This window comes from Bufo gargarizans, chromosome 2, assembly GCF_014858855.1.
Source record: "Bufo gargarizans isolate SCDJY-AF-19 chromosome 2, ASM1485885v1, whole genome shotgun sequence".
NCBI lineage: Eukaryota > Metazoa > Chordata > Amphibia > Anura > Bufonidae > Bufo > Bufo gargarizans.
The window spans coordinates 308187991-308202000 of record NC_058081.1 but is presented as its reverse complement, the minus strand read 5'-3'; the positions used below and the strand labels follow the sequence as shown (position 1 = coordinate 308202000).

The window sequence follows — 14010 nt, the reverse complement described above, 5'->3', positions numbered from 1 at the left end:
TCATTGAGCACTTGGGCGTGGTATAAATAGGCTTTTTTTTTTCCCCTTATGGAGTTTTAGCCTTGAGTGCCTATGTAGTCAATTCTCTCCATTTGGTCTTCAAATACCAAATTAAGAATTGGGTGGCTGGATGAGCAGGTAGGGCACAGGTTTTTGTGGCATTGTGTATGTACAGATCCTCAGACAAAATGCTGCAAATAATGACTTTTGGGAAATCCAGACAAGACTAAGCTGTTACACATCAGAGCTCGGTCCTAAAGGAGCGGAGTTTAAAAGCAAATACTGAAAAAATCCCTAGGATATAAGCAAGGTCAGAGATATTAATGAATTTTATTTACAAAGTCACTAAAAAAAAACAAAAAAAAACACACACACACTACAGGCATCATAGTGTCCACTCCACCAGTTCTGTTATATATCTTTAGACTGATCGTCTTCTTCTAGCTTCTTGATCTCATTTTTCAGGCAGTTAATGGTTTCCCGGCTTGCTTTTAACCTCTCCTTCAACTCAGAAATTTCAAAACTTGTCTTCTTCTTTGCAGCTTCTAATTTGTCTCTGTTTTTAGCTTCTAGTTCTGTGACTAAAACAGCAATTGTTCATGCATTTAGATTCCCACTCGGAGGGTTATTAATTACAGAATTACATTAAGTAAAACTTACATTCTGTTTCATGTTTATATGCTCCAAGGGTTAATTGTCGGGACGTCGTTAAAAGCTGTTGCATCATAGCTGTAGGGTCTTGGAAAATCTACCATAATTAAAAATTGGTTATTCTGTAGATACTATACTGAAAACAGACAAAACACAATGTACATAAGGGGGGGGGGAGAAATTGGGATTTATCACATTCAGAACTCCAAAATATGGCTTTTGCCTTTTATTTTTTTAGGTCAATTCTAGTGTTGGGCGAGCATGCTCGAGTCTCCTCCCCGCACGTTTGTTGGCTGCTATGCAGCCAATAAACGTGCAGGTAAGTACTGCCCTCACTGTAATGCCGTAGCCATGTTGGCTGCTGGCTGGAACGCAGCATCAGGTGCTATATAGCACCTGATAACACGTGTTCGGCTCAGTATTAGTCAGGGAGAACGGGAGAGATAGTGTAGGGATTGATAAAAGCAATATTTTGGTTTTTATAGACCCAAAAGTCCTTTTAAAGGACTATTGTGTGTGGCAGCAATATATATTTTTAGTGCAACCTGCTCTAATTTGATAAAACTTGTTAGAGACCCAAAAGTCCTTTTAAGCACTATAGTTGTATATGGAAGCAATATATATTTTTAGCACAACCTGCGCTAAATAGCTTGCAATTGTTTGGCCGCTGTAGACAGCCACATTATCTGCGCTACATCTCCTGTCGAACGTGAGCGCAGCCTAAAAATATCTGTGACATCCAGTGTACTTTATCCGTAGACAGTGTCCGCTGCAGACACATTACCTGCGCTACATTTCCTGTATAACATTTGCATATCCGAAATATCAGTGACATTAATTCAGTGTCATTTTTTATTAGCTACAGGTGACCGCAACATTACTTGCACTATACCTCCTGTATAACGTGTGCGCATCCTAAATATCAGTGACATTCTGTGTACTTTATTTGCGCATACTCTTACAAAACCTGCACTACCTTACGTGTGACATACTTGCAAGCATATATACCATTTAATATGCTCAAGGCGAGCAGTAAGGGACGGTGAAGTGGCCGTGCTGCTGAAGGTGCACGCAGAGGCCATGGCCCTGGGTGCTGTGAAACTGTGCCTGCTGCCAGACCACAAGAAACACACTCATCCTCGATACCTAAGCTTCATGTCCAAGTTTGCAGGGCGGCACAGGACACCACTCTTGAAGTCAGACCAGTGCGACCAGGTGGTCGGTTGGATTGCAGCAGATAATGCTTCCAGTCGGTTAAGCCCACGTGTTCAACCTAGTGGTTCAGCGGTTTCTCAAAACCTACCCCAATTTGCCCGAGCTACTGGTGAAGGTGCGTCATGTGTGTGCCCATTTCCGCAAGTTAGTGACATCTTCCGTCGGTCTGGCAATGGTGCAGCAGCGCTTGCAATTGCCAGCTCACCGACTGTTGTGCCACGTGAGCATGCGCTGGAACTCCACGTTCCACATGTTGGCCAGACTTTGTGAGCAGCAGAGGGCAGTAGTGAAATAACAGCTGCATCATGGTTGTCGCCTTTCCAGTCAGCTTCCGCTCTTCACAAGCGAGAAGTGGGCATGGATGTCTGACCTCTGTGAGGTTTTACGCAACTTTAAGTAATCAACATCAGCGTCACCATCCCACTTCTGTGTCCACTCAAACGCTTGCTGCTCACAATTATGGCGGACGCTTTGCATGTGGAAGAGGTATAAATGGGGGGAATACAGTACACATGGTGATAGCCAGACCACCCTCAGTTCGTCTTCTCAGCACAAATTGGATGATGAGGAGAAGCAGGAGACTGTTGCCTCTGCCACAAAGGGTAGTACTCATGGAAGTTTTATTCCATCTTTTCAGCGTATATGGGTAGAAGAGGAAAAGGATGAGGACAGCGAAGCCTTGTCTGTTGGGACTCTGGCACACATGGCTGACTTTATGTTAGGCTGCCTTTCCTGTGACCCTCGCTTTAATGCATTTTGGCCAAAACCGTAGTTCACCCTTCTCGACCCCCGCTACAAAGAGAACTTCTCATCTCTTATTCCTGTGGTGGAGAGGATGAGCAAAATGATGCAATACCAGAAGGTCCTTGTGGAAAAATTGTTTCAAAAATCTCCAGCTGACAACGCTGGCTGCAGAGTACGTAGTTCCTTGGCCAACCGAGGAGGGGAGACTGGCGCTCTACACCTTGGAGCTGCTGCCCTGCCCAGCGGCCAGTGTTTTGTCAGAGCGGGTATCTTGTGCTGCTGGGGGCATAATCGATAAGTGCATCCACCTGTCAACTGAAAATGCTGACCGGTTGACACTTGATGCCCTCCTTTATGTGTAATAAACGGTGTATTGAAGTGCCGGTTCCTTGTAATTTTTGGCAGCCCTTTCCCATAGTGCATAGGCCTTTGTCAGTGTAGGAGTCCCACTACCTGAACAATTGTACCACAATGTGAATGAGGCCCTCCTTTATGTGATATACAGGTTGTATCGGAGTGCCTCTTCCTTGTAATTTTTGGCAGCACTTGCACTTTATATACAAGTAAATATACAGGAAAGAATATTTCCTAGCAATTTTTCCTTGATGCGTCAGTCTGTAAAAGTGGTTTACTACTCAGACAACATCATTCCAAGCAGCGACCTGGGAGTCAAGATGAATCCAGACATCCTCCCCATGCTGTTCCCGAACTATTTCAGTAGTGTTTCCATCAATTTCTGACCTTTTACTATGAACCAGACACCCACCCCTCTTCAGAGCAGGGGGTGCCTGGTTAAATGCTCAGGTTCTACCATTGACTTCCATTGTGCTCTGCAGAGCACCCAAGCATCCCGAGGTGTTCTACTCGAGTACCCGAGCACTTTGGTGCGCGACCAACACTAGTCAATGCAGCCGTGTGCATGAAGCCTTAGAGGGGTTGTCTGCTTTTGACCATTTATTACCTATCCTCTGGATAGGTCATGAATCAGACCTGCAGGGGCCTGACACCAAGCAACCTGGCCGATCAGCTGTTTTAAGAGAAAGCAACGCTCATATGAGCGCTACCTTCACTGCTATGTTTACTTGCTCGCCACAGCAGGGAGCAGTGTAATTACAAATATGGCATCCCCATTCACTTCTATGGGATGGCTCCTTCCTATGCACTTGAACAGACGGAGCCATCCCATAAAAGTGAATGGGGACGCTATACTTGTAATTACGCCTGCACCACCGCAATTCTGCAGCGAGTAAGTAAACAATGAAGATAAGGCAGCGCTTGTATGAGCGCTGCTTCCTCTTTAAAACAGCCGATTGTCAGGGGTGCCAGGAGTCTGATACCCACAGATCTGATAATGATGAACCATCCTGAGGATAGGCCATCAATATTAAAAAGCAGACAACCCCTTTCAGTGTTAGGTCTAAAGAGGAGCTACATTTAACAAACATGTGCTATAAATCTGGAACAAAGTACTCTATTTACGCACGCACGCGCGCGCCCCCCCCCCCAGAACGCTCAGGGGGTGGCTCCTATTAACTAATGGCATGGTGCCTGTAGCCCTGTGAGTATGAGGTCACAGACAGCCCAGTTCTGTACTGGGACAGGGAACCACCTCAACACAGCACTTCTGAAGTACCACTTCTGAATTTAGGTGGTTGCATAGGAACCCCTGTGATGTGAGGTTCATACGTACTTCCTCTTTACTAAACCAAAAGATTTCATGTAGAGAGGCTGTGCTGACGTTATAGGAGGAAGATCCAATAAATCTAAAATAGCATTTCTTTTTTATGCAAATATACATGTCTGACATCACTATGCATGGAAGAATTAGAGGATTCATTCTTGGGGTAGATATTTATTGTACAAACTATGTTAACACATGGGGGGGGAAACGATTCCCCCCCATTTTTACCCATTTTCTATTCCATTCCAAAAGGTGAAATTTTTCTCAGGTCATGAAAAGTCAGAGGCCTATATGACAACACTGGCAAAGGGACATCAAGGCCTCCTTCAAATGTATAGCATCCGGATTGAATCCAGGACATTTCTATAAATTGGCTATATGGGTCAGTGTGCCATCTAACAAAAATAAATAAATGGTTGTGTGTAAAGCCTAAGGAAGGGCACCTAAAAGCAGGAGGCTGTATAGCAGTACGTGTACTCCAGTGTGGTTCTGTGCAGTTCTCAATCCAAGTGTCTTGTGTACAGAGCTATTCTTCCTTATGGACCTGAACATGCCACATGTAAAATCTGCAGTAAATGCCCCCACACACCTATGAGCGCAAGTTGTAATCAGTGTGCTTCTTTGCTAGACAGATGCCAACAGCATACTGAAAGTGGATATCAACCTAGAGCAAATTATTTCTAAGTTAACAGGTTCCTTACCATTTCATCATAAAACTCGGAAACAACAGTCTTCTTCCCCAGCATGGCATTTGTGTCGGACTGAAATAACTTCAACAAATGGTACAAAGTGACCTACACATAGGAGGAAGATATACATACAAATGAAATGGGTTATCCGGTAGTAGGTAATCAATATCAGATTTGCAGGGGTCAGATTCACGCCAATCATGTTATAAGAGAATGAAGAGCTTGTGTGAGCACTGCTTTCTCTTCACAGTTTGCCTGCTTGACATTGCAGTGGCGGAACACAGCGGTGCCGTTCCATTCAAGTGAATGTGATGCAGCAATTTTAATTACACTGCTCGGCCACTGCAATGTCAATGGCAAGCTGTGAAGAGAACACTGCGGTCACCAAAGTGCTGCATTCTCTTCAAACAGCCGATTGGTGGGGGTGCTGGGATCTGATATTGATGATTTAGGCCTCTTTCACACTTGCGTTGTCCGGATCCGGCGTGTACTCCACTTGCCGGAATTACACGCCGGATCCGGAAAAACGCAAGTGTACTGAAAGCATTTGAAGACGGATCCGTCTTCAAAATGCTTTCAGTGTTACTATGGCACCCAGGACGCTATTAAAGTCCTGGTTGCCATAGTAGTAGTGGGGAGCGGGGGAGCGGTATACTTACCATCCGTGCGGCTCCCGGGGCGCTCCAGAATGACGTCAGAGCGCCCCAGGCGCATGGATGACGTGTACATGCGATCACGTCATCCATGCGCTTGGGGCGCCCTGACGTCACTCTGGAGCGCCCCGGGAGCCGCACGGATGGTAAGTATGCTGCTCCCCGCTCCCCACTACACTTTACCATGGCTGCCAGGACTTTAGCGTCCCGGCAGCCATGGTAACCATTGAGAAAAAGCTAAACGTCGCATCCGGCAATGCGCCAAAACGACGTTTAGCTTAAGGCCGGATCCGGATCAATGCCTTTCAATGGGCATTCATTCCGGATCCGGCCTTGCGGCAAGTGTTCCGGATTTTTGGCCGGAGCAAAAAGCGCAGCATGCTGCGCTATTTGCTGCGGCCAAAAAACGTTCCGTTCCGTTCCGGAAGACATCCTGATGCATCCTGAAGGACGGACTGTCCATTCAGAATGCATTAGGAAAATCCTGATCAGTATTCTTCCGGCATAGAGCCCCGACGACGGAACTCTATGCCGGAAGACTATAACGCAGGTGTGAAAGAGCCCTTATGCTGAGGATAGGTTGTTGCCATCTGGTTAACATGGGTGCAGCAGCTAAGACCTTCAGTTGTTTTAGCTAGGAAATCCTGCAAAGGGGTCAAAAAGCTTGGGATTACATGGCACCCATTCAAATTAATGAGAGATTGTGCAATATATGGTTGTAAAGAGTTACTGAATAGAATACTTACAGGCCTTTCATTTGGATCAATAAAAAATATCTTTATGATTATCTCAAATTCACCCCATCCAGTCTCAGTAATTTCATAAGGAGGCTTGGTAACAACTGCAATAGAAGTAAAGAACAAAAATTTACATATAATCATTTGCAAGATATCCTTTTATTAAAAGGTAGGCCTCCCCAACCAGTGGCTCTGCCCCCCCCCTGCTGGTGCTGCAAATGTTTGTGTCCCAGCATTAGGGCTCATGCATATGGCCATAAGTGTTTTGCGGTGCGCAAATTGCAGATATGCAAAACACCGATACTGGCCCAATGCAAGCCGACATTTTTAAATTTTTTTTAACTCATGCAGAAATGTCCTATCTAGGGATGTCCCGATACCGATACCGGACATTTGCACGAGTACTTGTACTCGTGCAAATGTCCCTGATACCACTGCCGATACCTGTGCGCCGCGGCCTGCATCTCACTAGGGTTGGGCGATATAAAAAAAAAAAAAACTGCGATATGGCAATATCGCCGTTTCCTAATACCGCTGTATATTTCGTGACGTCATTGCTTTAAAAACTGAGTCCGCGGCGCCGCTGCCCTCCCCCATCATTATCTATATCTACCAGCGGCTCCTCCTGCTTGCTCGGAATGTGCTGTGACTGTCTCCGCCCACCGACCTAACGTCGGAATTGGGTGACGCCCCCAGGCTGAGACTAGAGCAGCGCAGTACATACATACTACAGCAGCGAGTGGCGGGAAAGTCAGTCAGAGAAGAACCCACACTCCGTCCGACTCCGACCGACCCCCACCCCCTGCGGAGAGAAGAGAGTCAACCCTATATATCACAGCTGCCGGACGGGCAGCTATTAAAAGGTGTAATGTCACTCCAGTCCACTCTGCCTATTAACTCAGTTATATGTCTTGGCCCACAGCCCACTCAGTCCTTCATGCCTGCCAGTGGCTGCATGCTCTGCAGTGAGCCATCATGCGCCCCTAGACTCCCTCCAGTACCTCCCGGCTCCCCCATGACATGAGCATGATCAACAAGAAGGAATTATGGTGGTGGCAGCCAGGTGACAAGTCACAGAGGTGGCCATAAGACATGGGGGGGGGGGGGGGGGCAGCTGCTTCCCTCCAGCTCCATACTCTAAGTGATGTCTCCTTTTGTGGCTGCTTGTGGCATACAGTATAGCGTCGCCTTGAGGCTGCCCCCATACAGTATAGCGTCTCCTTGAGGCTGCCCCCATACAGTATAGCGTCTCCTTGAGGCTGCCCCCATACAGTATAGCGTCTCCTTGAGGCTGCCCCCATACAGTATAGCGTCTCCTTGAGGCTGCCCCCATACAGTATAGCGTCTCCTTGAGGCTGCCCCCATACAGTATAGCGTCTCCTTGAGGCTGCCCCCATACAGTATAACGTCTCCTTGTGGCTGCCCCCATACAGTATAACGTCTCCTAACTCTCCTTGGAACCTCAAGCTCCGAATCGGAGCACAGGAGCAAGCCAGCCATAGGAAAAGCCTCTCCAGAAACCCTCCTCACACAGTCCAGAAACCCTCCTCACACAGAGTTTGCCTGCCAGGAGTTTGCAAAAGGTAGAGGAACCGACCCTAGTAAATAGTAATAAAGCTTAGGAGAAATTCAGTAAAAAGAGAATATAAAATAAGGTGGAGGGGGGAGAAAATGGGCATATAACAGTGTTTCCCAACCAGTGTGCCTCCAGCAGTAGAAAAACTACACCTCCCAGCATGCAAAGGCAGACCAGGCATTCTGGGAGATGTAGTTTTGCAACTGCTGGAGGCACATTGGTTGTGAAACATGGTTATATGCCCATTTATTAACCCTTGTACAAAGGAAAAGTAAACATTGCTATCAGCAACTGCGCCGCTTAAAAAAAAAAAAAAAAAATTCCACTTATATTACATAAATAGTTGATACACTGCCTCTTGTACTTAAACAATGTTATAGTTCTGTTTTTGGGCCTTTTGATTGGTCAGTGGTCACAAAATACATGTGTGTGTATTTTATTGTTAAAATTGGTATCGGTAAGTACTTAAATAAAAGTATCGGTACTTGTACTCAGTCTTAAAAAAAAATGGTATCGGGACATCCCTAGTCCTATCCTTGTCTATTTTTTTGCGGGGCCCCATTGAGATGAACTGAAACTACAGCCATGTGCACGAGTCCTTACTGGAACACCTTTCTAGGGTTTATATGACTGGCATTTAATCCCTAAACAACCACCAATGTACATGAACGGAATTCGTATTTTTAAATATGGTGCCTTAAATCACCCCCTTTCCACAGTATTAAAATAAACAAAAAACAGACATCTCAAGCATCACCGCATCCCAAAATGCCCAAACTATTAAATATAAATGTCCATATTTATCCTTTATGATGAATATACAGAATAAAGTGGTCTTAAAAGGCAGAAAATGCACAGGTTTGAATGTGCCTTGATTTTGATCTATGGGTAACATTCAGGTGCACCTGTGCGGCCTGCGTCACATGAGCCGGTGATAGGTGGGACTCACAGCCTCCTCCCATTGTATTTATGATTTCACGCTGGAGGTAACTGGGAGCTGTTCGCTGTGTGTCAGACTTTATGCCCCTGTAATTGCCCATACGGCACAGGCAGGTTAGCGTTAGGTCCCGTGCCACTTTGAGAGACCTTGACGGGGTGCGCGGGCTCCAGTATGTTCTTGATATAAGAATATATTGGCAAAAGTCTCATTTTAATATCAGTGTGAGGGTTTAGCCATATATTGTCAATTGAATTTACCATTGCACCATTCTGTAAATTTGTGTATGATGCATGCCCTAACGGACAAAAATAAATCTAAATGGGTGATTCGTCATTTTTTCATTGCATCATTTCCCAAAAGAAAAAAAAAAATGTTGATCAAAAAGTCACACATTTTAAAATGGTATCAATAAAAAGTACAGATCGCCCTGCACAAAACCATTTTTGGGGGTCAGAATATGGCAATGAAAATAAATAAATTTCAAAGTTTTCATTTTTTTTTTTTCAGGATTAAAACACAACAACTATATAAATATGGCATTGTTGTAATCGTACTCAGCCATAAAATAAAAGGGTGCAGGTCATATTTACTGCATAGGGAATGTTGTAAAAACAGAACTAATAAAACTAAGGTGGAGTTCCGTTTTTTCCAACTACACCCCATTTAGAATTTATTTTTCCGGTTTCCCACTACATCGTATGCAAGATTAAATGTCATTAAAAAGTCCTACAAAAAAAATTTCAATTAAGCCCTCATACGGCTATTACCTCCTGACTTCCTGTCGCACTGCTAATGACGTAAGGAGGCGTTCCTGAGTTTTGACGATCTGCGCAAACCGACAATTTATGGAAAATCTCAACGGAGTTCAGCTTTACACCAGGACACTGCGCAGGAGAGCCTCAGTAGGGAAATATTACGGCCCAGTGCGCAAGCGCGGCTAACTCCAGCCGGCACGTGCACAGTGTCCCGGTGTGAAGCTAAACTCCGCTGAGATTTTCCATAAACTGTCGGTTTGCGCATGCGCAGATCGTCAAAACTCAGGAACACCTCCTCACGTCATTAGCAGTGCGACGGGAAGTCAGGAGGTAGGGAAATCTCACGAAGTAGGGTAATGTAACGCTACACCGGCATCTGTTTCTGTAATGGCAGCGGGGCCAGGTGCAGTCACTGTATTCTACTACACCAGGCCCCGCTCTCTGTAGTATACAGTAATCATATCTAACTTGTGGCTATTGTTTAAAGTATTCCAATCATCTGAAATATAGCGCTGTACTACTTACAACTAACTTCTTGGAAGTCAGGAGGCCGGGCAGTCGTAGCGTAGCTCACTGCGCCATCCACTTTATGAATAAAGCAGGCGGCACAGTGAGTTACGCTACGAGCGCCCGTCCTCCTGACTGCCAAGAAGTTAGTTGTAAGTAGTACAGCGCTAGATTTCAGATGATTGGAATACTTTAAACAATAGCCACAAGTTAGATATGATTACCGTATCCTACAGTGAGCGGGGCCCGGTGTAGTAGAATACAGTGACTGCACCGGGCCCGCTGCCATTACAGAAACAGATGCCGGCCCCCATTAACTACACAGGGACACTTATGGGGGATCTGTGGATGACACCCAAGATGCTAAGTGCCATCCACAGATGCCCCCATAACAGTGCCATCCACAGATGCCCCCATAACAGTGCCATCCACAGATGCCCCCATAACAGTAGTGCAAAACCCACCAAAAGCACACATATTGGTTCAAAATATTTTTTTTTCTTATTTTCCTCCTCAAAAAACTCAGGTGCGTCTTATATTGCGAAAAATACGGTAAATAGTATTTTCTCTTTTAACACTCTGTGCTACAATTTAATCTGTTTGAAAGTGGACTGAAGTCTACAAATGTTGGAAGCCTCTGGAGTAAGGTGTTTAAAACCGTACCTCTTAAAGGATTTCCATAGCTTTCATGCAATTTAAACTGAATTTTCTTCACATAGGCAGACATATCCTGAAAGTAAAAAAATGCCAAACATAAATATCTGTTCAAATAACATATGGACCATACATATTTTTACGGTGTGGGGTACGAGAATACATTCCTATTGGATCTACTTGTGGCTCAAAAAACTGCATAAAAAAATTGTTTCTTTTTTTGCAGAAAACGCTGTGCGAAACCACCTCAGTAATTGTGTCATATCTGGGGGCACCAATTCACAGGACAATATGCTGCCAAAAAACTAGCATTTTTAATGCTGCATTAAAAAATTTATTGTTTGTAGGGCGATCGGTAGCATATTTACATGGGGCAATGGCTGGTTTGTGCAAAAGTTCCTTCCTAACTTTGAAGAACATGTTCTCCTGGGCTGACATCAGTAGTAAGGGTCTATATGGTCATAGTGTGGGGAAATATTGGTCTTTATTGTAATAGTACATATATTATACATGTAGTGATGCCCCTTCTTTGCATTAGATTAGGGCTTTTTCACATCAGCGCTGTTAGAGCAAATGCATACGATCAGGATTTATGCGTGGAAAATCCACCCAGAAATCCGCAGGTGTTCGCAGGGAAATCCATGCGGACAATCCTCATCAATTGGTGCAGATTTTGCTCTCCCCATTGGAGCGAATAGAGAAAATCCAAGATAAATTAAAAATTGACATGCTGCAGATTTTAAGATTCGCCCCACAGGTCAAAATCTGCATAGTGTACATGAGAATTTCTGATTCTCATAGAATACAACCTGCATGACCTACGGTTCGGAATTTCCGCAGGCAAATCTGCATGCAATCCTGAATGTGTGCATTTAGAAGAGCAGAAGAAAAGAACCTTCAATGCAGATATGAACGTGCCTTGTGTGTGATTACCGTATTCTCCGCTTTATAAGGCTCATTTCTTTCCTCCAAACGTGTATCCAGGAGGCTTGGGGAGCGGTCACTATAGTGCTGTACTCACCGCTCCCTGATCTCCTCCAGGCCTGTGCTGCACTGTCCTGACTTCATACAGCATGTAATACAACCTGATGTTGTACATGGTCAGGTCACAGTGCATCACAGGCCCGGCAGAGGGCACAGGAGAGACTACTGGATCTGCAGAGTGGAGGCAAGTTCATTTATTTTATTTCTGATGGGGGTCTGATGAAGATTGGGGATTGGAGTCATTGCCATGTATGGTGCTTACGCCATATATTCCATTAATGCTAATGCCATACATGTACAGGGTAGTGATGAGGGGGCATGGACAAATTAAGGAAAATATACCACAACCAAGTTTACAATCCAGGATGAGCCCCTGATTCTAGATATACAAATATCTGGGAAAACATGAATATTTTACTGGTACCTCATTACGGTAAGGTTTCACATAAACGGTCCACTGGTGAGTATGCCCATCTTCTTCTCTCTTCTTACCAAAGTAACGTGCAACATTTCCATAGACGATAGGTTTCACTATTGTAACTCCCTATATACAGCAAAAATGGAGGAAAACGAAGATTAGAGGTTCCTAATTACGTTGACATTTCCAGAACAGCAGATCTGTGGTCGGGCAGAAGTTTAGGCAAGACCAGCCATGGTCAGTCCAGGAAATGTGGACTGTTTCTCTAGGACCACACACAGCCACCTGAACCCGGCTATGTTCATATGCTGCGTACAATTCAGTGACTATATGACGCTTGCAGAAACAACCCCGTGTAGATGTACATGTATGGGGCTTTGTTTCAGGGAACACTGCTAGTACACCCAACAACCCAGCTTTTCAATCTGTGTCTGTTCCGTTTTTTGGGGTCAGAATTCAGTCCAGATGTTATTTGTGGACCCACCTCTCTGGCTACAAGTGACAGGCTGGGCCCCAGCGCTCCTTTCATAGCATCTGCTCCAGAGAACAAAGGATTTGATGGTGGAAGCTTAGGAATGGGTCTAGCCTGGATACAACAGAACCGTATCCACCGTGCTTCTTACCATTTATATTGGATTACCAGAGAAAAGCACACCCGTCCGCTCTGTTGTACCCATTTCATATCTGATATGTGCAGTATGGAAGCCATCAGGGGCCGGTAGGACCTGGAGTTGGGGACCTGCTATTTTTAGGACATGGACAAGCAGATGTGTCTCCTCTGTTCCTTGCAATAGGCCCTACACAGATGTGAGGGGGTTCATTTGTTTTGTGGGCAGATCATATAGCTTATCCACGATGTTTTACATTGTATACCACACAAATAGGTGCCTGATGGGGGTAGTAGTCTAGGCCCCATAATACTATGCACACCATCACTGTACAAGGCGTCCATTCAGAGTGAAGGATTTCTCTGTACAAAGCCTTGCTGTCGCACACACGACCGCTGCGATAGTTGGCACCTTGCTGCGAAACAAAGTGGTTTAAACTGCCAATGAACACATGGCTAAGCCCTGGTGCCCGCTTCTGGGCAGACAACCTCCAGACAAAGCTTTCTGGAGGGTCCAAGACCCTTCCAAGGCCTGCTACATAGGAGGATCCAGGCCCCCTCACCTTAACTCTCCCTCCGGAGTCCGGGCCGAATTCAGCCATCCTCTTGAACATATTGAAGCGGGAGGCGGCCGGGGAGGGGCAGGAGCAGCTCACGGACGAGCCAGCGCCACTCAGCGCAGGAAACGACCGGACAGCACCGACAAGATAGCTCGCACTGTACTAAAGCTGCGGGAATTTCAGCGCCAGAAGCCGTGAGCCGAGCGCTCATACAAACCTTCTGCGGTACTCGACACCCTCCTATTTCATTGTGAGAATGGTACAGTCCAGCCAGTAACAACAACTAGCGCGCCTGGTGACGGAAAGGGGGAGGGGCGACAGAGTCCTGTGTCCCGTCATGTGAGAGAATCGTCTTCTGTGAAACATGGGAGGAATATAAGTGCAAAGTAAAAGTGCAGTAGTTGCCCAAGGCAACCATACAGGTCACTGCTTTCATTTTATAAAGGGCCTCTGGGATATGAGGCGTGAAATACGATTGGTTGCCATGTCCTACTAGTCTACATTCCCTTTACGCCACAGTTTTAATACACCTGAAAATCTGTTTTTATGTTCATTTTAATAACTTTATAAGAATTGCTAGTAGAGTAATATTTTTCTTGATACCTTGTTTAAAAGTATGTTTTTTTTCTTAAAAAGTAG

At 45.3% G+C, this 14010-nt stretch overlaps 1 protein-coding gene across 1 annotated transcript; it reads right to left on the bottom strand.

The window, feature by feature from the left end:
* Positions 1-311: 311 nt before the first annotated feature.
* On the bottom strand, positions 312-13579 carry YEATS4 (YEATS domain containing 4). The gene is made up of 7 exons (XM_044277182.1): positions 13375-13579; positions 12211-12330; positions 10812-10878; positions 6380-6474; positions 4993-5085; positions 661-748; positions 312-581 (listed from the first exon to the last, which is right to left on the bottom strand). Exons 1-7 carry the CDS (start codon positions 13423-13425, stop codon positions 412-414), a joined length of 684 nt encoding a protein of 227 aa, XP_044133117.1. The 5' UTR covers positions 13426-13579; the 3' UTR covers positions 312-411.
* Positions 13580-14010: the final 431 nt, after the last annotated feature.